Source organism: Syngnathoides biaculeatus, chromosome 7 (genome assembly GCF_019802595.1).
Source record: "Syngnathoides biaculeatus isolate LvHL_M chromosome 7, ASM1980259v1, whole genome shotgun sequence".
In the NCBI taxonomy this organism is placed as follows: Eukaryota; Metazoa; Chordata; class Actinopteri; order Syngnathiformes; family Syngnathidae; genus Syngnathoides; species Syngnathoides biaculeatus.
The window spans coordinates 14064879-14091686 of record NC_084646.1 but is presented as its reverse complement, the minus strand read 5'-3'; the positions used below and the strand labels follow the sequence as shown (position 1 = coordinate 14091686).

At 40.9% G+C, this 26808-nt stretch overlaps 1 protein-coding gene across 1 annotated transcript; it reads right to left on the bottom strand.

The window, feature by feature from the left end:
- Positions 1-386: 386 nt before the first annotated feature.
- On the bottom strand, positions 387-25963 carry shc2 (SHC (Src homology 2 domain containing) transforming protein 2). The gene is made up of 13 exons (XM_061825469.1): positions 24920-25963; positions 17618-17688; positions 12216-12276; positions 11973-12092; positions 9938-9991; positions 9803-9854; positions 9589-9715; positions 7773-7953; positions 6264-6357; positions 5026-5193; positions 4522-4835; positions 3744-3902; positions 387-2890 (listed from the first exon to the last, which is right to left on the bottom strand). The coding sequence occupies exons 1-12, from the start codon at positions 25655-25657 to the stop codon at positions 3774-3776; spliced, it is 2109 nt and encodes a 702-aa protein (XP_061681453.1). The 5' UTR covers positions 25658-25963; the 3' UTR covers positions 387-2890; positions 3744-3773.
- Positions 25964-26808: the final 845 nt, after the last annotated feature.

Genomic DNA, 26808 nt, shown 5'->3' with positions numbered 1-26808 from the left:
ACTTCAGCATCATCTTCTAACATTAGCCTTACAAATAAATGGGTCACTGATGATTTGATTTCAAAAAGTAAAAAGGAACCCAAGTCTGCATTTACACTTGGCAAAGACTCTCTGCGACCACCCTGGCTAAACTTAGCTCCTCCCGGACATACAAAGTTTGTCTCAATTACAAGGGATTACTGTAACACTATTTTCTGAGAGAAATTCACATATATTTTAAACACACGCTACATCACAAGACAATCCCTCTCAATGATCCTTCAGAGATAATCAGGCCTTGATCCGAAGTGAGGGAACACGCTCAAATTTGGCCCAATTGTTGGTACCGCTAAATACACTATAGAATGCCTTTAGAATGGAACTCTCATTGCCTTCTATGACTTTTATTGAGAAGGATGTTGTAAATCAAGCAAAGACAAGAAATTCCTGAGAAAGAAAGAAAAATGCAAGTTTTGTGATTAAGGTCGTTAAAGGCATACAATGAAACTGCAGCCACGAGCAGCGGAAGATCATATCATACTCATATCGCAATAGCTCAAGTCTAGAGTGGAAACAGAAAATAGCCATTTAAAGGTAGAAAGTAAAAATATGTTTGCCTGAGCCTGGGACAAAGAGAACATCAGGTCAGGTTGCAATCCATATTTGTATGACTTGACCTTCAGGGATTTAGCAACTAGGCGGACAAACGAACATTATTATTCTGCATTGACCCTAAAATGAGCAGCTTACATTCCTGTTTACAAGTCCAAGATCAGAATCATCCTGTTGTTCGGACAGTCATTCATTGGCATTCCAGAAAAAACAACAACAAAAAAAAAAACAGTCTGTTTGCAACAGGCACGACGATGCACATTCTGTACACAAAATGCGAGTCCCTGTCTGGTTATTAAGGCACTGAAGTTGGACAGGCTGTGTGTGTGTGTGTGTGTGGGGGGGGGGGGCACACACGTTGGGGGGGGGGTCTTAAAGCACTCACTGGTCACTTGATTAGGTACACAGACACAACTTCACGAGATCCTGCACACAAATTCCATGATGATGATGTAATGCATCAAACTGAGAGCTCTTTTTCATATTTTAGTTTCCGTAACATAAAATATTGGCCCATTTTCTAATCCGTTTAAAAATAAAAAGAATTCCACCGTCATTTTTGTCTTAATCCGTAATGCTATTTATACATTGCCTAATTCTTACTTTACAGCATTTATATTAATTGTACTTAAGAAATGGGTTTTTATTCCTAAACACCTTTCGATGTGGGTTTTCCTTCTGCAACCAAGCTTGTAACTCAACACACGAGTATCTCAAATCATTTGGACTCATTAAAATGAATGGAAATTGCATTCATCTGTTCCTGACCCCCGCAAATCATCGTAATGTGTATTTTAATTTGTGAAATTGGCAGTTTATAATATTGCACTTTATAAAAACATACAGTCATGGCATGATTAAATAGAATTCAAAGATGTATTTTTTTAGTCACATTTTTTCTGTTTCAATTCGATAGTCATTGTTCTGCTCCTTCTGCTGTGGTTACTGATGGCCACCTTATGCCAGTCTACTGTATTACAGACATACGGGTACACCTGGAACGGTCACTATTTAGTAAGCTGCAGTATCATTAGTCACTATTCATTTATGTCTATGAATATTGTTGTATTATCTGTCTGCATTTGTGTTGAAATAGCTGGCGCTTGAACACAAAACTATTCATTTGTCATTAAGTTATGTGGTTATTATTGCTAGTATTTATTATATATGTTTTCTAATTATTATCTATAGCATTATTCATAAATCTTTCACAATTTTACTATATTTTTGCACCATTATTTAACAAGAACTCATTAGATATTAGAATATCGGAATCAAATCCAGTAAAGACATTGCTACGATTGATTTTCTTTTTTGTGATGTATATCTTTTATTACTATTTATCACATCTGATAAATATATAAAATATCCATCCATCCATCCATTTTCTTAGCCGCTTATTCTCACAAGTGTCACGGGGAGTGCTGGAGCCTATCCCAGCTGTCATTGAGCAGGAGGTGGGCTACACCCTGAACTCGTTGCCAACCAATCGCAGGGCACGTAGAGACAAACTGCCGCACTCACAATCACACCTAGGGGCAATTTAGTGTCCAATTAATGTTGCATGTTTTTGGGATGTGGGAGGAAACCGGAGTGCCCAGAGAAAACCTGTGCAAGCATCTAATAAATATTATATATAATAATATAATAATAAATATAATAGTTTAGGTACCTGATTTTACCAGAAGAATATTTCCAATGTGTAGTTCTACACCACCACAACCACATTAATACAGACATTGAATTAAATTCAGCATTATGACTTTGGTAAATATTGACTACTGATATTGTACATTGGAGCTCAATTTCTTCGACTGACTAGACTTAATAAAGTGGCCAGTGAGTATACACCATATTTGACAAAATACACACAAAGAATGACTCAGTGAGCCCTACTATACATTATCAGTGTCCATCTTTGCAGGTTTGGTGCTTTTGATTAGCGGGGGAGACATACAAACCGTGTACTCAAGTCTTTTTTTTTTTCTTCCCTCCTTTGTACCGTGTAACCACGGCGACAGAATCTCATGTGATATAGGATTGCGTCCCATTTGTGCAACTTACTGATGAGGTAAGTCATTGCAGAGCAGAAGCAGAGACTAGACAATAGACATGGAAGTCGTTTAGGTCCTTCGTTTAGCTTAATAGCTGCATGCTGGGGGGGACAAGACCAGGGACAGTTTCGTGATATGAATATCCAAAAAGGCGACGACGTCTCACTCCCCTTCGACGCTGTCATTTGTCACACGTGTGTGTCCACTTGAGATTTAAAAAAAAAAAAATCTCCTTTTGGTTTCCACTGGAATAGAAAAAGAAACAAAAATACGATTAGTTTGAAATTGATACCTCATTGAAAAACTGATCACTCACAAGGCATACACACTGATGAAAAATATTTCCATGATTATTATGGGTTTGATACAAAACCATCGAGTTAATAAAACAAAACAAAATATGTAAAAAAATGCTAGTTCAAGAAGAAAAACATCTTATTAAACAATCATTAAATTATTTTTTCGGAAAAAAAAAATTCAACCAATATATATAGTTAAGCTAATAGTCTAGTTTAGTAACACTAAATATATTTATAAAAGCAATAATATATAAAGTTGCTTACCAAAACAATGTTGAGCACCAAAAAAAGTTCATGTCAATAAAAGAAAATATATTGAATTAAGTCCAATATTCACATGGTTTATTAAATAAACATTTTGTTCAGTAAAAAATTAAATTCATGTTGGCTACATTAAGAAACATTGGGTATGTTTTTCAAGCAAAGTAAATTATTTGTTAAATTAACTTCTAAAAATACAAAAAAATTATTAATGTAAGGTTAGGTAATACAAAACGTTACTTCAAGACAAAAAAATTACATTACTGTTGGTTGAATGAAAAAACTAATGTTTTTAAATGTAATATAAAAATTCTGTAACACAAAATATTAAAATTCATTTAAAAAGTGCATGTTAATACAAGAGTATTAACTCAATTCAAGATTAAAAAAAATTTTTAGTAAAAAAAAAAATATTGGTTCATAATGCGTCTACCTAACATTATGGCCAATGAAAGACTGCATATGAAGCAAAACCGGCAAATTTCAAGTTAAACAGATAAAAGTCTTCGCAAAACATATCCATCAGTCATTTGCTTACCATCCCATTGCGCAGAGGGGGGCAGACGGCTCATTGCTTCCTCCTGACCACCTGCTTGAGGTGCAGCTCGCTCTCGGCGGCCACGATAGGCAACTCGTTCCTCAGGTGGTACGCGATAAGGTGGCTGATGCTCTCGAATAGCATGTCTTTGGTCCGGACCTTTGTGTGAGGGAAGCACCAAAATGAGACGCTTTGCAGTTCTCTGTATCACGTTTAGAAGTAGCCAAGAAAACAAGAATGTTGTTACTTTGGAACATCATGACTCAAGTGAAAGAAAAAATCAAAATAATTAGTTTACACGTGAAACGGCACTATAGACTGACCATGTAGATATAGCATTGCATAAAAAGAAAACAATGCAATTTCTCAGGTTCAAAATGGAGTTGTTGTAGGCTGAAATGTATATTTTTAGGCAGACACAGATGACAGCACATGGCGTGGGTCTTTGACATTTGTAGCCTGTGAGGTAAACCGAGGCCAGAGGTTGTGGTACCTCTCCTGACTGCGAGTCACACATGGCTGTTTCCGCTCATGTTTCTGAATACCCATCTGTCCAGTTTCTACAGCACTTGTCCTCAGTGGGGTCACGGGTGCGCCAGAGCCGATCCCAGCTGACTTTTAGGCCAGAGGCGGGCTAGCAACCTGACATGCATTTTTGAGGGGAAATTATGGAGGAAACTAACTTTTCACCCTTGGCGGATGGATTTAGAAAGTTTCCTCTGCAAGAAACAGGAGCTTACTGTACTTTAATATCTGAGGAATTTCATTTCCCACTCACCACTCCCTCAGGGTCCACCAGTAGCAGATGTTTTGGCAGGCCGCAGTGCATGCCTGTCAGCACGTACTGGCCCTGGTTGGTGGTGCTCTCCCGCACGAGGAAGTCTCCGTCTCGGACCAGTAGTTTCTCGGCATCCCGCCGGCTCATGCGGCTGTGGTACCAGGCCTCCCGCCGGAGCTGCTCCTCGTTCGGCGCCACGGGGGCCCGGCGACGCGGTGGGCTCGGCCACTGGTCCTCCAGTAGCTGAACGCTTCCGCCTTCCGCCGCCGCAGCACCGCCTGCCTCGTGCAGTTTCAGCGCGTCCTCAAAGGGTCCTGGAGGAGACCGTGATTGCGCAACAGTGAGGAAGGATTCCAAAAGTGAATGAATCTGTGAATAGTGAACTGCAAATATGCGTGGAATAACTACATTGACTTAAAAAGAACCAACTGCAAGTGTTGTTGGCTTCAGATTAGATAATCATAATCATCACTCATAATATGCCAAGTGCAATTTAGGACTCACTCATGTCAAAGAGGTCCTTCTTGGGACTGTCAGGGCCCCTGGCCCCCCTCTGTCCATCGGGGCCCTGAGCCAAAGAATCCAAGTTTTCCAAACTCTGTGTGTTCACATACTGATGCTCCTCGTAGTCTTTGCTGCCAGGTGGTTGGCTATCAGCGCACAAGTAACCATCTGCAAATATAAATTGCGTGTGGGTATGTGTGTGTGGGGGGGTAGACAAAAAGTATATTTCTGCGTATCGACAGTATATCAAAATAAAATGCTACACGTTTTTACTTTTTAAAGATGCAATATTTCACAATTAGTTTTTTAAAATGTAATGATTTGTTATTGGATTAAATATTTTATTTTTAAAGCAATGCATTTCATGTATTACTTTTAAATAATCAATAAATAGTAGTAAATATACTTCAATGTAAATAAAATACTTAAAAATATGTTCTGTGATACGATAGTACTCTATTACATATGGTAAAATGTAATGTATTTCACTAGTAATCAACTAGTTTTTAAAAGTGGGCTTTATGACATTTTAACCATTTTTTTTATTTTCACAAATTGGATTTTAAATAATATACATTTTACTTTTTTTTCACCTTTGTACACAATGTGTTGTGGAAGCCAATGCATCTCTGGTGTATTATTATTATTGTCTCACCAAAAAAAAGTGTAATTAAAAACACTAAATAGACACATATCCATCCATCAATCCATCCATTTTCTAAGCCGCTTATCCTCACAAGGGACACAGGGAGTGTGTGAGGATAAGCCTCAAATCCTGTAAGACATTGCTATGATTGATTTTCTTTTTTATGATGTATATCTTTTATTACTATTTATCACATCTGATAAATATATATAATATCCATCCATCCATTTTCTTCATCGCTTATCCTCACAAGGGGCACGGGGAGTGATAGAGCCTATCCCAGCTGTCAACGGGCAGGAGGTGGGCTACACCCTGAACTGGTTGCCAGCCAATCGAAGGGCACGTGGAGACAAACTGCCGGGATCGAACCCTGGACCTCAGATCTGTGAGGCCAACATTTTACAGCTGCTGCCCTACGTAGAATCATATATTTCAGGAATATAATTCACCATACTCTCACAATGGTTGAAATGTTGTGTTTACAGGTAGTCTTGCCACGAGTTCTCCTTATACCGCAGAGTATAAACTGGCTGAAGCATCTACAGTACTACGCAGTGAGTAATCCCCCCCACGTGGCCGCTGAGTGTCTCACCTGAGCCGCCGGTGGCATCGGTTTCCCAATGAAGTTCGTAGCACAGCTGACTTGCATGGTGAGGCGCTTGCTCCCTTTTCGCTGGTGACGCAGTCTACACACAAACACGCGCTCGCTGTCAAACTTTCAAAAACAGCCCGTGCTCAATAATGCATGAGCAGCGCTCTCTCCCCGCCACTGCACATAATGCACTTTCGAGGCACTCTATTTGAAACCCAAGCCACAGCGTGTTAGCGTGTTTTCGCCCTCACCCGGAGGGTCACGGGATCAAGCGAGATCTGTTTGCCGAGTCTTTGGGCAATTAGGGTGCGGCAGTGAGACCGAGTCTGTTTGTGTTCTTTGCTCTAGCAGGCTTGGACTGGGTGGTGGGTGTCATACCGACAGTTATTTTTCGATCTCATGTTTTGCTTACTTTGAGTTCAGGGAATCACAACCACTGGGCCACGGAGTATTAGTATGATGTTGAGATAATCAGTTTTATTTATCTCCTGCAGCTAATGTATCTTTGTTCATCTATCTCTGCCAGTGGCATATCGTGACAGGCGGCACAATTACGTAAATACTCTTTCACTTCACTTATTAAAATGCACGATTGGAATCCCCACCAATACATTTACAGTTCGTGGTACAAATGAATTTCACTTTTTGTTTTGAACCACTCCTAAGTTATTTGCTGAAAACTCCACAACTTCCATTTTTTTGTGCTGTTTCTGCAATGCTCTAAGGTGCAACAGGACGGCGCCATAGCCATGTCTAAATTAGACAGTAGTTAAAGTGATACATTTTGACTGAGAGACAAGCTTTGAATGGGTGGGTGGGTGTCAATTTTGTGTCATGTACCAGCGGTGCGGGGGCGGACCCAAATGCAGGACTCCCAGTCGAAGGCATGATGTTCAATGGGTTTTATTACAAACTAAAGATGTGCACAACAACACAGTCCAAGAAGGAAGGATCCAAAAAACAAGAAACAATGTCCGATAACTATGGGACAACTCAAGAGCATAACAAAAGCGGGACTGGATTATAATGGCGCAGTGGCAGAGTAACCCGGGATACTCAACGAACTGGCAAATGCCAGTGTCAAAACTCCAACTTAAATACAAGGTCCAATCACAGTGCCTCATGTGAAACAGCTGTGACCGGCAACAGGTGTTAGAGGTGACACCGCCCAGAGCAGTGGCCTGGCCACGCCCCTCTTGGCAGTGGTCCAGCCTTGCTCATGACATTTAGCCTGGGTTGTTAAGGAGAGTCTTTGCCATATGTACATTTCCATGCATTTTTTTCATCATCAAATCATCTGTAAAATATTTATATTTAGGGAGAGTGTTGCATGCTCGGTTTGAAATGATATTAAACTGTTGTGGGCCATAATTTGTGGGATGCCATGTATGTCTTAAATCATGCACATAAGCAATTATAAACACAAACACAACAGTTTTGACTGTGGACTCAGAGCTCCGGCCCACATGCCTGTCACAAGCCCCGTTGCCTTCGTTTGTCATCAATTACCTGTTGTGCTGCCCTGCTTTGCGGTTGCGTGTGGATGTGAGCTAGCTGGGATTTACTGGGACGCAGCCTGGAGTCCACCACACCGCCGACGGGAGGCTCCTTTCCCGGGATGCTGTTGTAGTAGTTGTGCTCGGAAAAGTCGTCTTCCTCCCCCCACGCCGGCTCTTCTGTCCTGAAGGACCTGAGCAGACAAACGGTGCATTGATTCAGAACCTATTGGACACGCGCTCATTTTAACACAGCTTGATCCAACCTGAACTCTCATTCCCAATCATCCTTATTTAGCTTTTCTTTATAACAGGAGTGGGCCAAGTTTGCCCTGTGGGCCACATAGGGCCTGCGGAGGTCTTTAATTGAAATGATCAAGAGTCCTCTGTTGCATGATTTTAAATTAATTTAGATGTTTATCATTTCACAATTAAAATTAGCAATTGTAGAGTTTAACTTTTATTCTGCCCGAGTTACAAATGACCTAACCCACATGTCTGTTTTAAAAATTTAATTTGACTCAAGCGCCTGAAGTAGCAACCCCACCCCCAGCCTTCCTAATAACAGGGGTGCCCAGACTTTTTTTTTTTTTTTTTTTACCCCAAGATCTACTTTTCAAGCAGCCAGCATCTCGTGAGCTACCGACGACGGTTGGGGGCGGGGGGGATGATGATGATTCTCTCTAACAGTTTTAAGGTTAATGTTATGTTGCCTCCTATATTTAAAATACAGAAATAGCTTTTTGTGCGCTGTATTGTCTGTGCTTTCATCCTGGATCAGGCTGTGCCAACGTGGAATTTTAAAACTACACACCAGCTCATGCTGCATTTTCTGCCTTGGCTTCAGACCAGACCTTTTCCACTCGGAAAAGCGAAAATCTCGTCCATTATAAAACACATTGATGGGCTGTGTAAGTACTGTAACATTTCTAATTATGAGTGTCCGTCTTTAGGGGGGGGGGCAAGGGGGGGTGTAAGGTAATCTAGGAAAAGAGATTATGGCGGAGCAGCGGTCGTTGTTAGAGAAAGTTCCGTGTGCTGCCTAAAAGAAACCAGTGGCGGCTTCTTTTCATTTTTTACAGTATGTATGTGAATTTTGTCATTGGATGTAACAAGCAGTCATCCCTCACTCATTGAATCACAAAATGCCAAAAACTGAACAGCTGTATGTTATATTTTCAATATGCATTGGATTTTTTTTTTTGCGCCCAATGCAGAACATCTATGAAGAGACTGCATCAACGGTGCACAATTGCGCAAACGCATAGTTTAGAGGGAACATTGGCTGACGTCCTTTTTTTTTTTGGGCACGCCGTCCCGCGATCGACTCAGACTGCCTCACGATTGACCGGTCGATCAACCCTGCTAATAAGGTTGTCCCAATAGTGCCAATAATAATGATGTGGCCATTTGATTGGATTAAGCAGATCTGATGTCACCCCCCCATCCAAAGGTCAGCCTCTATAAGTCTGCTGAACATTTAAATGGACCACAACCATTGCCAGATGGAAAGACTGCAAACAGAACTAATGTGTGTGTGATTCTCAATCAGAATGGGTATGACTAGCTCCCTCACAAGAGTAATTTCTATTTATGTGCCCTTTTATTGTTGATTCCTAACAATAAAGCGGTCAATTAATTTTTCTCCAGCTTTAATTTCGTATTTTTCAAAATTGTGAACAGTTCCAAAAAGAAGTTAGTCTGAGCATAAAACCTTCCGGCATCTGCTAGAAAGTAAAATTCATGTCAGGGAAAGCCTACTAAAACAGCCATCATCTTTTAGGTGCTCAAAATCCTTAAATCGCTACGAACCCGCCTCGTGTATTTACCTGTCTAAAGACGCCAGAGTCTTGGGTGGACTATGCAGATACTGTTTGAACTGCAACTCGAAGGCTTGGCCGATAGTACTGATGACGTTCTCGGCCAAACCGTCCGAGCACTCCAGAATATGACACGCTGCCACAGAGGGACGACACAACCCGTCAGTCCGCTACCCGGTTTAAAACCCACCACTTTCCTTTTTTTTTTTTCTTTTCTGGCTACCTCTCTGATTGACTGGGTCTTTGGCCACGTATGCGACATAATCGGGTGTGTCCTGCAATGACAAAATTGGACGGCATGAGGGGAAGATGCGACATACAGAAGTTGAAAAACATCACAGCTGAAAAGTTTACTCACTGCGTCTCCACCAGAGGCGAAAGAGATAGACTGCATGGGGTGATGTGCTAACATCTGGAAGACAATCAGTAAAAATAGGTGATTTTTTAAAAAAAAAAATTTTTTTTTTTCAAGTACAGTATTATGTAAATCAGGAGTTCTAAAACTTTTCTTTTAATTAAACAACGTTAGAATATTATGAAAACGATGTCGTAATTCTGTAAAAGAGTCGTGTAGTTCTAAAATTAAAGAAAGTCTGACAAGGCTGGGATGTCATACTTTAATTCGTAATCTTCAAAAATACGACTGTTATAACACCTTTTATTCTGGAAAAGATGCTATCTTCTCTCACTTTTATGTTCGTTTTTTTATAGAAAAAAGGTGAAATGTTGACTTTTCTTGAGTTAAAAAGCATAAATACATTTTTAAAATTGAAATTAAACTTTAATATTTATGACTTTTATATTCACATTTTCCTTACTTTAGAAGATAAATGTAAAACTTTTTTGTATTTTTAAAGGCTGGAAAATTCATTATTTGAAACTCATTTTTATATTTTAAATGTTATTTTTTCAACAATTTTTGAAAAGCTAAGAATATATTTTATTAAAGTACTTAAAATCAGGGTGGAATGGTGGAGCAACTGGCTAGACCGTTGGCCTCACAGTTCTGAGGACTTGGGTTCAAATCCCAGCCTAAGTCCCCGTGTGGAGTTTGCATGTTCTCCCCGTGCCTGCGTGGGTTTTCTCCAGGCACTCGGTTTCCTCTCACATCCCCAAAAAAACATGCATTCATTGGAGACTGTAAATTGCCCCAAGTTGTGATTGTGAGTGCCCTCTGATTGGCTGGAGACCAGTTCAAGGTGTACCGTGCCTCCTGCCCATTGACAGCTGGGATAGGCTCCAGCACTCCTGCAAACCTCGTGAGGATAAGCGGCTCAGAGAATGGATATATGGATTCTTAAAATCAGCCAACTTTTCAATATTTTAGTAAGTCAAAACATTAGTGATCTACAAAATAAGATTTTTAAAATTATTTAACAATCAACTTATGCGCATTCAAAATGACTAGATTTTGATTTTGTCATTTAAAAAATACTTTTAAAAAGCATTTTAACACGTGAAAATGTCAGTTATAATTAAGTTGCATAATAAACATAATTGTTCATTTATATGTTTTCAATTGTAATCATTTATTTGTCACAATTTCAAAGGGGTAGACTACATTTTTATGGTTAGGTTTTCAGATAAAGATATTCATGTAATAGATACCAGCTATAATTATAAAATTATTGTATTCCACCTTGGGCCCTGCTCAGCTCACTGGCACATTTATGTATTTATGAATGAATACGTCTTTTAATGACTTCTAATATATTCTTTTACTCCATATGATTAATTTAGTCACATTGACAATGGCCGCCAGACGCATGCTGAATGTCAATATTATATTCACCAGTATCATATTCACCTTCATTGACCTAAGGCGCATATGTAATTTTTACACTAGAGAGGAACCCCCCTCCCCCCAACAATACATATCTTGAAATAATGATCATCAATTTCATGGGTGTCAAACTCAAGGCCCGGGGACCAGGTGTGGCCCGCCACATCATTTTATGTGGCCCGCGAAAGCAAATCATCTTTGGCAACTTCCATCAATAAAAAAAAATATAATGTTGCTATGTTACCAAACATTTTTTCTACAGTAACTTAATATTTAAAGAATTGATTATCCTTGTCTTCTGTTTTCAAAACTAGTTATCCCTCAGTTGTTGTGTAATGGTTAATATGATTTGGTGATTAAACATTTATATGATTTCACTGTTCCAACGGCCCTCTGAGGGAAATCATTACTACAATGCGGCCCAAAAACAAAAAATGGGTGTGACACCCATCAACAAACATTTACTGTAATTGCTTCGCCGGTTACTCCAGTCTACATCACTGACAAAGATGAACAAAGACGTATTATTTGTAGTTTTCAGAGCAATTAAGTTCAATGAAATCATTTCCCACTGTGGTTAAGAATCACTGAATTCAATATATGGAAGTACTTGTCTTGTGGTAGGAATGAGCAGACCCAGCCCGTCGATGGAAATATTGACGGCGATGCTCATGCTGGCAAAGCGCAGGTTGCTCTTTCCCATGATGGAATGAAGAGCTTTGCTCACAGCCTATAGAATGACAATGAGTTGAACTCTTAACACGACAGCCACTGTAAATGATGATTCAGTTATGCAAAAAAAAAAAAAAAATTGATCATTAAGACTCAATAGCAGGAGAAATTCACTACGAACCTTCTTTTTCCATGCCCCTTTTCCACCTGGCACAGCGTCACAGAGCCTGTTGATGGCCTCCCTAATGAGTGGAATGGAGAGATGTCAGAATTAAAAATCGCCGGTGAGGAGATCCGACGTTGCAGCGCTGTCACATGTGATAACCGTTGAGGCACACTGGCCACTTCATTAAGTACACCTGCTCAATCTCAACATGTCCCCAAAGATTTTTTTTTTTTTTTTTAAATTACGATTCCATACAGTGTCACTAAATGATAACATGTCATTTTACATTTACCATCTGCCACCAGCAAGATGGCAAGCAAGCGTTTCGGAGACTAACACAGTGATGTGTCACACAATGCTTCAATATGTCTGTGGAAGTACGACAAATGTGACATCACTTTTCCAGCGACATCACCCCAATGAGAAAATAAGAGCAAGACAAAAACCAGGAGCAAGTTAGTGCAAACGTATGTTTCTAGAAATGGTCAATTTGAGGTTGTCATTTGCTGTGAGGTATAATCAACTAAATTATAATGGACATACGTATGGAAAAAAATGAGATATTTCACTCCTTCACTGAACTACATGAAGCTTTTGACGCTTTTCTAACAAATTGAGATGCACCTGTGACAACTGAAAATGTCAATATTGTACTTTTAATGCTGTCATGGCTGCTAGGTTGGTTATGCCATAACTTCTATTTTACCAAGAGCTATTTATTTGTGAAATCTGCATTTTTTTTTCATTTTAATTTGTTGGTTAAAAAATATAGGAATTTATATATATATATATTAGATAGATAGATAATTTTTATATAATTATATTATTTATATTATATATTTATTTATATAATATTAGATTTTTTTAAATCTATAAATATATAAAATGTTTGAAAAGGGAAAAACGTTTTTTGTACTGAAGAAAAAGTAAAATGTATTCAAATGCAAAATAATACATTTTAAAATATATTTAAATTATTAAAAATGTAAAAAAAAAACATGCATGCGTGTGTGTATGCAAGCTAATAATAGTGCTCTTTTTTTTTTTTACTGACACAAACTTAACGAATGTTAACTATTGAGGCTTTAGATAGGGAAAACTGCCACAGACCCCCCCCAGGAATGATGGACGCTTGTGTCTGTGTCAGACAGTGGGAGGGAACCAACCTCGGTGTCATGGGACGCCGAGGACAGCAGTCAAGAACCTGGCGTCCCCTATCGAGTGCCTTGTAAATATTTAAAAAGCAGCAGCAGTGCCAGGCTTTTGTCTTGCGTAAAGGTCTCCGGGCTCTTTTTCTCTAATTTTTTTCCGCCTCCTTATGCAACAAGGCTGTTTGGAATGATTCATCTCGGTGTGGACAGACTTTTTTTTGTTTTCTGCATCCAGGCCTACAAGTTGCTGGGTGTTACTGTTTTAATAGTACTAACAAAGAAAGCGATGCCGCATGACATCATGTTGGGGAATGAACTGCATTCTTTGCGACCGACATCACAATTTGGGTTCTGAAAAGAGGGGTTTTGGGGTTAGTTAATGTGAGGTTTAAAGTTAGTTCATGGTAAGTTTAAAGTTAGCTCAGCTTTTGGGTTAGTGGTTGGAGTGAGGGTTAGTAAAATTAGTGGTTAGTTTTGGCAGTTGGGTTTGGGGTGAGGTTTTGTTGTAGTTCAGGTTATTGATGAGTTTAGGGGCCTGAGTTGGAGTTTACGTCAGGCAGTGTGTTAGAACGATCCCATTATTACAGCAGAAGGTACAAAATTGTACAGTATGTCTTTTTCATCCATCCATTTTCTTCGCCGCTTATCCTCATGAGGGTCACGGGGAGTGCTGGAGCCTATCCCAGCTGTCAAGGGGCAGGAGGCGGGGTACACCCTGAACTGGTTCCCAGCCAATCGCAGGTAACATAGAGACAAACAGCCACACTCACAATCACACCCAGGGGCTATTTAAAGTGTCAAATTAATGTTGCATGTTTTTTGGGGTGTGGGAGGAAACTCGAATGCCTGGAGAAAACCCACACAGGCACGGGGAGAACATGCAAACTCCACACAGGTGGGTCCAGAATTGAACCCCGGACCTCAGAACTGTGAGGTCAATGCTTTACCAGCTGACCCACCGTCCCCCCTTGTCTTTTTCAAATCCCATAAATATATTCTTCCTTTGTTTGTCAGCATTTTTTCATGACTGATAATTAAAACAAGGAATGTCTAATACCACATTTTATTCACTTTGGAATACTCACCAAAACTGATACAGAGTACGATACCATTTGTCCTTGTGATACATAAAATATGACATAATTGTGATTTCTTACAGATGCACATGATGTTTCGCAAATGCGTAAAACTGCTGCAGCTTAGTGCGTACTACTGTCCAGGAGGATTTACTCAATGTCAGATGTTTTTGCCTGAAGTACGGGTAACTGATATTGGCAGTCTTGACAAGTACACAATACCTTGAAATAAAGTCAGTATCAGCCTGATTCCATTAACTGGTAGTGGCACTCGCCCAATCCTCATCATCAAAATAATAATAACGCAGCAAAGATACATTGGCTTTTTCAAGAAATGAATAATATTCTCAATAATGGGTCACTGATGGTGTCGTGTTACAATTGCTTTTTGGTGCTCACTTTTGGGTTCGGTTTCCACCCATCGACTGCCTCAAAGTCCCCTGGGACCGACTGACAACCAATCAAGGCCGTCGTCTGCCTTTTGCTTCAAATCGTAACCCTGGAGAGTATAAGCGCTATAGAAAATGCATGGTTGGGTGTCAGTGGTTAGGGTGAAGGTTAGAGGTGAGGGCTGGGTTACGATTAGGGTTAGCGGAGGTTTAAGGTTGTTAAGGTTACGATTCCCAAATCTTATGTCCACCTAGTATTGTGTTTTGGAAGCGTTCCACCCTCCAACATTATCCGACAGGTTCAGTGGGGGATCGCTGCAGCTTTCCACGGTCATTAGTGAACATCATCAATAATAGATACCCCCACCTCCTATCACGCCATCACTGCTCGCTCCCCCCCCCCCCCCACTTCAGCCGAGCAGGCTCACATTACAGCCAATCGATGCGGGGAGAGAAATAAGGGTGCGAGAAAGTGAGGGAGGTGGAATAGGGCGAGCGACTGCGTCTGCTGAGAGACCGAAGCCTGCTGTTGCGACAATAACATCATGTGTGTGTGTGTGTCTGGAACCAAAACACAACAGCTTCTTGTGCCATTGTGTATCCTGTCACCTGATTTTGGGCAGCAAAATGCCATGGAAAAAAAAGCAAAAACTTCCATCATTCCTCAGCCCCCACCCAAAAAGAAAAAACAACAACAACAAAAATTACCTCATTATACATCTCAACTTGTGGTAACGAGATAGTATCTGGGCTGAGGAAAAAGCCATTAGAGGTTTTGTGTAAGCGAACCTACCACCCCCAAGAACTCTAACGGCACAATTTTTTACAACACTTGGACCTTGGCAGAGGTCTTTTCTCAAATGAGTCTTTTTTTTCTTTCGGCTTGTCCCGTTAGGGGTCGGCACAGCGTATCATCTTTTTCCATCTGAGCCTATCTCGTGCATCCTCCTCTCTAACAGCCACTGTCCTCACGTCCTCCCTCACAACATCCATCAACCTTCTCTTTGGTCTTCCTCTCGCTCTTTTGCCTGGCTGCTCTATCCTCAGGACCCTTCTACCAATAAATACTCATTCTCTCGCCTCTGGACATGTCCAAACCATCGAAATCTGCCATCTCTAACTTTGTCTCCAAAACATCCAACTTTGGCTGTCCCTCTAATAAGATCATTTCTAATCCCATCCAACCTGTTCACTCCAAGCGAGAACCTCAGCATCATGGCCGGCCTCACCGCTGTTTCATAAACGTTTCCCTTCATCCTAGCAGAGACTCTTCTGTCACATAACACACCAGACACCTTCCACCAACTGTTCCATCCCGCTTGGACCCGTTTCTTCACTTCCTGACCACACTCTCTATTGCTCTGCATTGTTGACCCCAAGTATTTGAAGTCGTCCACCCTCGCTATCTCTTCTCCCTGTAGCCTCACTCTTCCCCCTCCACTTTTCTCATTCACGCACATATATTCTGTTTCACTTCGGCTAATCTTCATTCCTCTCCTTTCCAGTGCGTGCCGCCATCTTTCTAATTGTTCCTCCGCCTGCTCCCTGCTTTCACTGCAGATCACAATATCATCTGCAAACATCATGGTCCAAGGGGATTCCAGTCTAACCTCTGTCAGCCTAACCATTACTATCTTTTCTCAAATGAGTAACGTTCTAATAATACTGTAATCATATAACAACACATCGGATAGTGACATTTGAACAGTATTATGGACTTTTGTGGCGCTGACTTTGCTGAGTCGTCAAACTTTGCTTCCACAGCCTGCCCATACAAAGTCATCCAAATTCGATAAATCGGCAATTTATTACCACCCATCTGTCAAGGATTCATGATTCAAATTGGGTAGCGATCAGATTAAACATCTACTCATAGTTTGTTTTTGAAGGAATCCTTGGAATAATCAAAATTATCCCAAAATAAATGCTTCAAACCATATTGGCAGACTTTCAGTGTCTTGTCGGTTTTTTTTTTTTTGTTTGTTTTTTTTTTTTGGCGGCTCTTATGATAGCTTATTTCGCATCACTTGCTCATCTAGATGCGTTGTCAGCAATCTGACAAAAACTCTCAGAGTTTGCTTTTGAATGATTCGTGGAGAAAGGGAAAATCGAAAATGTCTGACACTGCAGACTTCCATTTTCGGCCATGGTTTTTCTAGAGTTGTTTTGAGGGTCTACTCATTTCCACATTTTACGTTAAACGTTACGTTGTCTTCAGGGGCTAAATCTTTCCAAAAGAAAGCACTTATTTTCACATTTTCTGTAAAGAAAAAAAGATTTATGATCTGCTATTTCTGTGCAAATTCATACTCACGGGGGAATGTGAGGGAAAAAAATATTTTAAAGTTGTATGGTGTCAGGAGAAATTGAGAAAATACCAGTCGGGGAAAAATATTTAAAAATAATACTATACAGTGGAGTGTTTGTTTTTGATAAATGAAGGGGGGAAATGATTTAAATACACAAATTGGATTTTGTCAATTAAATCAGAGCCCTGGTCCAGAGTAAATTGACCTTTTGTAATTTAATAAGGATCCCAATTTTCTAAGTTTGATGTAAACTCGAGTTGAATGTTTATTCAATGTGTTTCCCTTTATCAGGGCGGAAGAAAATACATCATAAAATCATAAAATGGCAGACTTTCATTATTAGGGTTGAGTTCATGAGCCTTTTTTGTGGCGCTCAACTGCACCAATCAGAAATTGAAGCATCTGTGGACACGATCTCGAAATCCAGGTAGGTCATCTCGTGCTATCTTACGATGATCTAGTATGTAGCGAGGGAACAAGTCAGCGTCTCACCTTGTCACCTGAGTGCGCGTGTTGAAGTCCAGGGAGCGCATCGACTTCAGCACTTCAATGCAGCCCATGTACTGCACGCACACACGCAAACAAACAAAAAGTCATTATTTGTGACTACAATTATGCCATTCAGAATGTTAGTTACACAATCTTTTTCCAGGGGGTGGCGCTGGTTTCGGATAGAAAGGAAAACATTGTATAACGTTGTGCTGTCATCCTCGGGTCTATTTCTGACCCTGCGTGATCTTAAATCCGCAAATAGATGTACATACTTATACTTGGGTGGCTAGAAGCCAGCTGAGTAGCGTCCTAATGGATGACAGTCGGAGGTGCTAATGGCACCTTGACTGGATTAGAAGCACTAAAAGTGCCTAAGCGGTGATGTCTCACGTCTCCGCAGTTCTTGTGAGAATGCCCCTCATGTAAGTCTGCTATTGTGTGTAAAAAGTGCAAGAAAGCTATATCCTCAACCGCCGTATCCCATTTTCAGGCGGTATGAAAATGATGCATTTCAAACAAATTATGTATCTTTCTTGATCTATTTATGCCAGCGACATCACTCCACTAGAGGGCAAAAGGTACATTTAACCCAGGGGTGTCAAATTCATTTTTGTTGCGGCCCAAATTGGAGTTGGAGTTTCCTTCACAGGGCCATTATGACCGTGAAACCATAAAAATCTTTAACCACCTCATCATATTAACACGTGAAATTTACAAACTAGTTCTGGAATTAGAAATTAAGGTTAGGGTTGGGTATGGTACAAATGGTGGGAAAAAAAAAGTCATGGAAGTTGATACGCATGACTCGCCTTCGCGGGACTCATAAAAATCACATGGCGGGCCACATCTGGCCCCTGGGCCCCGGGTTTAACACCTTTGATTTTTGTGGAATCAGCTTTTGACATTCATGCACAGGAATAAAAGCTTTGTGTTCATCTAAACAAGCTGATATTTCACATTTACATTATTGAGATTTGGTCACTAATTTTATTTCATATATATATTTTTATGCCACTTTTCTCTGGCCTTGTGCCGTGAGATGTTTTTAAGGGTTAGGAAACATTCACGGCTGCTAAGGATAGAGAACGTAACATCCATTAAGGAGTCTTTGATGTGTGTCGGTGTATGTAATGCTCTGGTAATTGATTTTATTGACTAATGGGAGTTCATTTGTCGGACTGATTTTCATCCATTCATCCATTTTCTGAGTCCTGGCTGACATTTACTACCCATGTATACAGTAAGTTGCAAAAGCATGCATGACACTGAAAACATGCAAATTCTGCCTCCAAGTTTCAAATATTTTGTCCCATCTGAGCCATGCGGTTTGACGTTTCCTTTTTCGTTTTCAGGGCAGTATTTGCATATGTGTTTTGGCATTAGGGACATTCCCCCAATAGAAAGCACTTATTTTCACATTATCTGTAACAAGAAGAAGAGTATCTGAGGTTAATTCAACTTAGCGCCGGAATAAAACTGCTTCAAAGGGTGATCGTTATCAGGAGAAATAAAGCTAATCCTAGATGTGGGAAAAATAACTGGAAAAAAATTGCATGTTTATTTGCGTTTTCCATAACCAAAGGGTGAAAAAAAATCTATTCAGATCTTTGTTTAAAAAAAAAAAAAAAGAAATCTGAGATTTGTTTTCAGGCTACATCACCAGGCTCTCGCTTAAGGTTTTCTAAGAAATCTGACATTATTTCATGCTGTGATAACGTTCCCTGTTTTAGAGGTATAGAGTACTATGGTCTACTTGTATTTTAATTTACTGTAGTGGGCAGGTTAATAGTACTACCAGGCTTCAAGTTCAAATATTTTCTTTTCATACCTAGTTATACTGCAGTATGTACTGTATAGCCATTAGCACATTCCTAACACTACTCATGTTTCCATCAGTTTGTTGTTATACATGTATATTAACATACTATGTATTTGATATTGCAGTACATTAAGGTGATACATATTTGTGTACTGCTTAAGTTTATCTGTCCGAAAATAGCCCCCCCCCCGATGTCATAGGCTTTTCTCATGACAGAATATTAGCATTAACACAGCTTATGTAAGTTATTAAAATCTTTTTTCTCCCACTTGTTAGTTTTACCGTACAACAAATAAAACAATGCCGTACAACTGTAGTATAAAATATTTGCATCAGTTCTGATCACGTGTCATTGTGACTTAATGCAAGAAACACAAAATCGACAGACCTTTGAGTCCAAATACTTAATGAGCCTCTTAACCAAATTTGAAGCGAGGGGGAAGTCTCCCATCAGGCAAATTGTCCCCCCCCCCCCGACCCACCACTCTTCGTCACTGAATGTCTCCATTGTTGCAGACACACAGATCTGCTGATACAACGCATCCCGTCTTCTATCCAGCCTATCTGTGGCCCTATCTCTTTGACTGCAGGGACTGTGAATTTCCAAGAAACATTCCTCGGAAATCCAATAACGCTGTCATTTACTTTCAAACGTTTGGCGTCACGTCTGCTGGCTTTAACGAATGCGTGGGTGTGGGGTGCTTGTTATATAACAGCGCAAGCATCTTCAGTCCGAGGAAAGTGACTTTTTAAAATGGGAACGCCGAATAATAACGTCTTGTCCGCGATAATAAACAGTGAGCGGCGACTCAATTGTCTACTACAAGGTAGTTTTGGGGACGCAGTGGAAAAAAAACAAAAACAGGGAAACATTATCACTCCAAAAATGTTAAGGCAAAAAATAAATAAATAATTTTTAATTAAAAAAATAAAAAAAGTCGTCTTGCGGGAAGGAAGTTGTATTTTGTGGCTACAAAGAATAAGACTTTTATCTTGAAAAAAAAATGCTACTTGATTCTTGGAGTATTATTTATTTTCCCTTGGAAAACATTTTAGTGTTAAAATGAAAAATAATACAACAATTTAAAAAAATTATCTGCAGCTGCAAGTTTGTATTGTGATTGTGGAGTGAATGGAAAGTTTGCAATTGTGACGCGTCCAAAAAAGCTCTCCAAAACTGTGACAGATTTTTGTTATAATAACTTTTCCTCTTTAATATATTAATTTTATCTCAGAAAATATACATTTTGAGCTTTACATTTTTTTCTTGAAAATGCTACTTTATTTGTGGAGTTTTGTGATTTTTTTGTAAAAAAATGCTCTTGAAAACATGACTTCTTAATCTCTAACAAAAAAAAGACTTTCATCTTGAAAACGTAGGACATTTTTAATTTTGGAAAAAGACCAACTTTAAAAATATGACTCATCTTTTTGCGGGTTAATAATCTAAAAATAAATATGGAATTAATGAAATGATTTTTTTAAAAGAAAAAAAAGAAAAAACAATGCTTTTTCTGATTATTTTAAAATTCCTTTGGAAATACATCACCTTTTTACCTGCAAAAACTGATCTAAAACCTTTTTTTTTTGTAAAATTTGCATTTCAAAGAATACAACTTTTTTTTTAAAAAAAGCCATAACTGTTGTTGTATTTGTGCGTGTGAATGTTTCACATTTTCCAAACTGCTGCTAGTTGTGAAATGTGTTTAATGGCATCCACTGCTCCCATTCAGCGGTCATATCTCACATTCGCGCTCAGAAAGCAAATATTTGGCCCGATGTAGTTTCATATCTCGAACAACTTGTAAATTGGGTCACTTGTATCTCAAGCCACTACTGCAGAGCATATATTCATAACAATGCATTTGTAATAGTGTATGAATTGTTTAATCAATTGTCAGTCATTTGGTGCAAAAATATTGCTTGATATTTATAGATTTCTTTAGTGTAAATAGAGGGATGTAGTCTTTCCCTCCACTTCCTGTTGCTACATTATTTTTGTGTGTCGGACAGGGCCAAAAAGAATACCTCCCCAACTGGCAGTGGGCCTCACTCAGTACGTAATCCATGCTTTACTGCCACTTACAGGACCGGAGTGCAGTGGCAGTTCTTTAATCATGTCAAGTTTGAGTGGTCGTGTTCAGGCTCCACCACTTTTCATGATAAGCGGGTTGGAAAATGTTCAGGATCGTTCAGTATGGTTATCGTCATCTTGAAGGTGTGGTTTTTGATACATTACTACAGCGCCATCGTTACTTTGAGAGCTGCTTTGTTTGCTGCAGTGCACTACAAAAAGCGTACTGTAGTAGTAATCACGTGAAAGCATCACGTTAGAATAACAATAGCGCCTTTCCAGGTGGGAGAGTGTGTATGGATGCATCCAAGTTTGGGCGGGATTTAACTATGGTGTACCATATAGTGCACTATAGTGTCTAAATGGCTGACCACAGCAGCAACCAAATGTCACTTTGACACTAACACATGCAGCAAGCAGTCTTGGATGCATAGATCTACATGTGTTTTGCACCTAAAACAGTGTCCAGTGAATAGAGGGGAGGACCATGATCATGATCGCAGACGGAACCTTGCACCCACCCGCTCCCTCGGTGCTCAGACCTCTGTCCTGGACATCACATGACGCCAGTGACTGTGATTAAATGTAATTGAATATAGGAATGAATGGTGCCTGGGTAATGGCATTAGAGAGCATGGCGGCTCAGGAGTCGCGCCCCCCCCCCCCCCCCCACGCCCACGCCACCCCCGCCCAGTGTCATGAGCTGGTCGGGAGTCGTGTCGGTAAGTGGGGGGAGGAAAACAATGGGGCGGGTGGCCAGAAGTGAGTGGGTTGTGTGTGTGTGTGTTTGGGGGGGGGGGGACAATGGAGACATCAGGCAGTTCAGTAGCTTAGCGCAGCAGACATTGCCCATCTCAGCCTGATTTTTAATGGCTTGCTGCCGCGTTTGTAAGGCAGTAATCAACCCATTTCACCTAATACGTTCTAAAATGATCACATTTACTCAAAATACGATATGTTCATCTATTTATGCCCGCGACGTGTAGTGAAAGCCAATTTAGATACGAGCTGTCATTCAGCCATTTTTTTTTTTTTTGCTTTGACTTACAAGCGCGAATGTGAATTCACTTCACAGTAAAAAGCACTTACTTACCAAACATTGAGAAATTCATTGAGAAAGAAAACATTTTCACGCTACTCCTGGTTAAAGTTTACTAACAAACTAAACAAACGGGAATCACACGAGGATTGAAACCAACTGTAAAAGCCAACTTAGCTCAGTGCTAGCAATGAATGCAAAAACGCCATGGACATGCTAAAAGTTACCACTAATGGTCACAGTTGTAAAAGAAACATTTAACCATTTCGACATAAAATAATAACGTCTAAAGCATAGAAATATGACTAACTTCGCAGCGTCTTAATGTGTTATTAATGTGTGGGATCACACCTGTTCCTGCCAGGCTATGCCCTGCTTCAGTATTATTGGCTCCAAGACATTCACCGCTGCACTATGATTGGCTTCCAGAAGGGAAAGGAGCATGTGACTCAAGTGCGTCGGTGCGTTTTAATGGCTTTATTCTTCTTCGTTTGTTTCTGCATTACTGTACAGTATTATACTGCCTCCCGGTGGCCAAGTCAGGCAGAGCAATAGGAGCAGCACAATGCATTGGACTGCGATGTTAAATCATGATGCATAAATTGTTTACTTTTTTTTACATTTTATTTTAAAGGTGCTGCACCACCTCTCCTCATCACGTACCCTAAAAAATAAATCAGTCTGTTGCATTATTATTTTATTATTATATTATTATATTAGATTATTATAATTACAATATGGTTTAAAAAAGTTAATTTATTTCAGTAGTCATACATTATATAGATTGATTAAAGACTTGAGAAAATAAGTTATGAAGGGCCAACTCTTGCCCAATTACCGCAATTAAATACGTTTCCACAGTTTGATTGTTTGGGGTGTAAATATTTTAGTTTCTGGAGAAAGTGAACATTAGGTTTGCTGTTTGCTAATCATCAAAATCATGTTCTATTTTTTAAGCAACTTGTAATATTTCACTCTGAGTGTGTGTAATGCGTGTCTTTTAACACGAGTTTCACTTTTTGAATTGAACAACCTCAGTCTAAATTGACTTTTTGACACCATTCCAATTCATTGACATGTACTAGAAATTAATTGTGAACTCCGAATGCCTCTAGGCAGTCTTTTTAAAGATCTCGTTTTCCACACATGAATGTAAACAATCCTGAGCACCACTCCCACAGGGTCAGTGTAAAGGCGATTAAAGTGAACGTTTGTCCAGGGTGTTGAGCATTTTGTTGCGAGCGTGATGCGCGGCGACCATGCAGCAAGGCTCTCGGGCGCCAAGTCATCAATCTGGATGAAAGATGTGTTCTTGTGCCTCACCACATGCTCTGCATAGCAACAGACTGCCAGACACACTTTGTTTCTTTCTTTCCTTTTGAATTCCGTGACTATGACAATCTCATTTTCGAGCGTTTCTTCTGTGACAATGGACAACTGTGGCGGTGTCATTTTCTCGTTCTATTTAACTTATTGTTCTGTTTAAGGGCTTTGCATATGTTGATCTAACGCCAATTGAAGAGATTTTTAGCACGGTTCATGAACTCAACATCGAGTGACCCCCCCCTTCTCCTTTTGTTTTTCTGCATGTGGCCATCAGTGGAAAAGGTGTAGAGATCTCTCCTCTAAATTATACAAAGACGTGAGCATGAATGCTTCTTTGTCCACAACACAGGTGAAAAATTCCAGGCCTGGGGGCCAAATCTGGCCCACCGCATCATTTTATGTGGCCTAGAAAAGCAAATCATTTGCATCAGTTTCCATGATTCTCAATAAAAAAAAATCTCTACCAAAATCTCAAATTGTCCTGTAAAAACGTATTTCTCCCAAAATAAAGTCAATTTTAATCATACTGTCTCAATTCAGCAGAGAAATTATCGCACAAGTGCAGTTTGACCTCAGTCTTTGCTTTTGTTCTTGCCTGTTTCCTGTCTTTATGGCAGTCATGTTCTTGGTTGACAATTGCACAATGTTTTTGTGGTTCAATTAAAAAAAAAAAAGTGTGCAGCAAAGAACTAGTGACTATATTTTTGTTTACACTTCTGCCCTGTTGCTCAGTTTGCGGTTGCGCTCAGAAAGAATCCTCAACCATAACACGGGCTGTACAGGTTTACCGTCTGTCTGGGCTGGTTGGGTTGTAATGGACAAAGAGTAGAAAGAGTAGTTAGAGAGAGAAAATGGGGTAAAGTGGTTGCGCGGCAAAGGAACAACAGGGCCATCAACAATGGTAATGGAACCCGTGATGAGACCAACAATGTTAAAGTCGGGTGGGATAGGATGCAATTCACAAGCTCCCCTCATGAGGACAAGAACTATAGAACATGGATTGAATTTGGAGCAGAAGGTAATTCACGATGATTGTGGACTCACCCTGACGATGTAAGAGGCCCCCGGTCCCGCGATCTTCTTGTCCGGATGCAGCCACCCTTGGGAAGGTTTGTGTATGAAGCTGCCCTTCTGGCCGGGGTCATCCCCGCCGGGCCACATGCCCTCCACCCTCGTCCTGCGACTCATTCCCGATCTGCAGCCTCCGCCGCCGGAGCCACCGGGGGCGGCTGTGACCTCCTCGAATCCGTGGCCGGACTGCGGCGGCACTCTCTGCCCGCGGATGGCCTGCAGAGAACACGGGGTGATGCACACCGGGTCACAAGAGTTGAGTACGGCGGCCAGACTGGCCACGGGGCCGCTGGCCGAGGGCGCCCCGCTGGGCCTGTGTGGCGACGACGACGAAGCGGAGCAAGAGGAAGGGGACGCTTGGTGGGCGGCTTTGCTCGAGTCCTTGCTGGAACTGGAGCTAGAGCTGGAGTTGGACGGGCTCCGGCTCAGCAAGGAGTTGGAGAACTTCCACTGCGGCATCTTGGGGATGAGCATGCAGAAGGTGGTGGCACCGTCCTGCTCTCCGTCCAGGCACGGCGAGTCGGCCAGAGCCGCGGCCCCGGAGGACCTGGCGCCGGAGTCCAGGGGAGGCACGGGGAGGCCGGGGGCCGAGGAGGGGACCGCCGGCGTGGCTACGACTTTGCCACTCATGGCGAAGCTCTGCATCAGGTCATCGGAGGAGGAAGTCACAGACTCGTTGCGAAAGCGGTCATACTTTGGCTTAAGGAGCATGCCCGGATGATCCACCTGAAGACGCTCAGTGTTGGGGATGGGGAGGGAGGGGGAAGGGGGAGGGGAGGGGTTGGGTATTGGGGTGGGGGAGACAAGAGAACGTTCCAGGCGGAGTCGTCTATGCAAGTCGGCGGGAGTGCTCCCGTTCCGCACGCACGCCGGGCCGTTGTGATGCTGCTCCTGCCTCCCGTGTGAGTATGAGAAGAAGCCCTCCTTCCTCTCGCCGCCTTGGGCCACTTGGATTGCACCGTACGCTCGCTCGCCCACTCTCTCTCCCTCTCTTTCTCCTTCCTTCTGCGGATGATGTCATTGGCTCTTTTCGCCCTGCCCTGCCCATGCTCTTTGACAGCATTAGCTAATCACATCTGTCTCTTTGCCCCCCCCCACCTACCCACACACACACAAACACGCACACTCTCACGCATTCACACACACTTATCTTGTCACTCAACTGTATTGCACACATTTTTCATTCTTTACATCCCTTGTTTAGCATTTTTATTGCATTTGCCTAATAGCGTCATTTAATTAACTCAAATAAAAAAGTACTCCTTTTACAAAGTAGTCTTCATCGTCTCAGTCCAACTGTCAGTGAAACTACAAAAATTTCGTGAGAGAGATTAAAATCTTACCCTTTTTATGTAAAAAAAAAAAAAAAGAGGAGTTCCAGCCAGTTAACTCGGATCAAAAATAAGCTTCGAGATAAAAGAACAAGCTAATATTAGCGGGCCACGTTGCGACTAATCGAGCACGTGCAAAAGCAAACTGACAAACAAAACAAAAACACGCAAGGGCCCCGTCGCTGTCCCACCCTCTTTAAAACAGCCAATCATAAGTTTGTTTGCCCGAGCGAGTAAAAAGTTACTAATAAACCACACGCAATCAATACATATTGAGCAATGACACTTGTTTTTGCTTTGTTATTGTCCCCCCCCCTCCCCATTTGGATGACAACATAAAAGTGCACATAATATAATCAATGTGTGTTCAGAAATGTCAGTGAATGAGACGAGTTGATAAATCAACGCCTCATTGTGTTGCTTCGCATGCACGAAGCTGCCTGTGAATGCCCGAGTGCTCATTAACGGCCTGCTAATCTCACTGCAGTGATCAGGCACACAACCAGAATAGACCGGTTTCGACCATGTGAC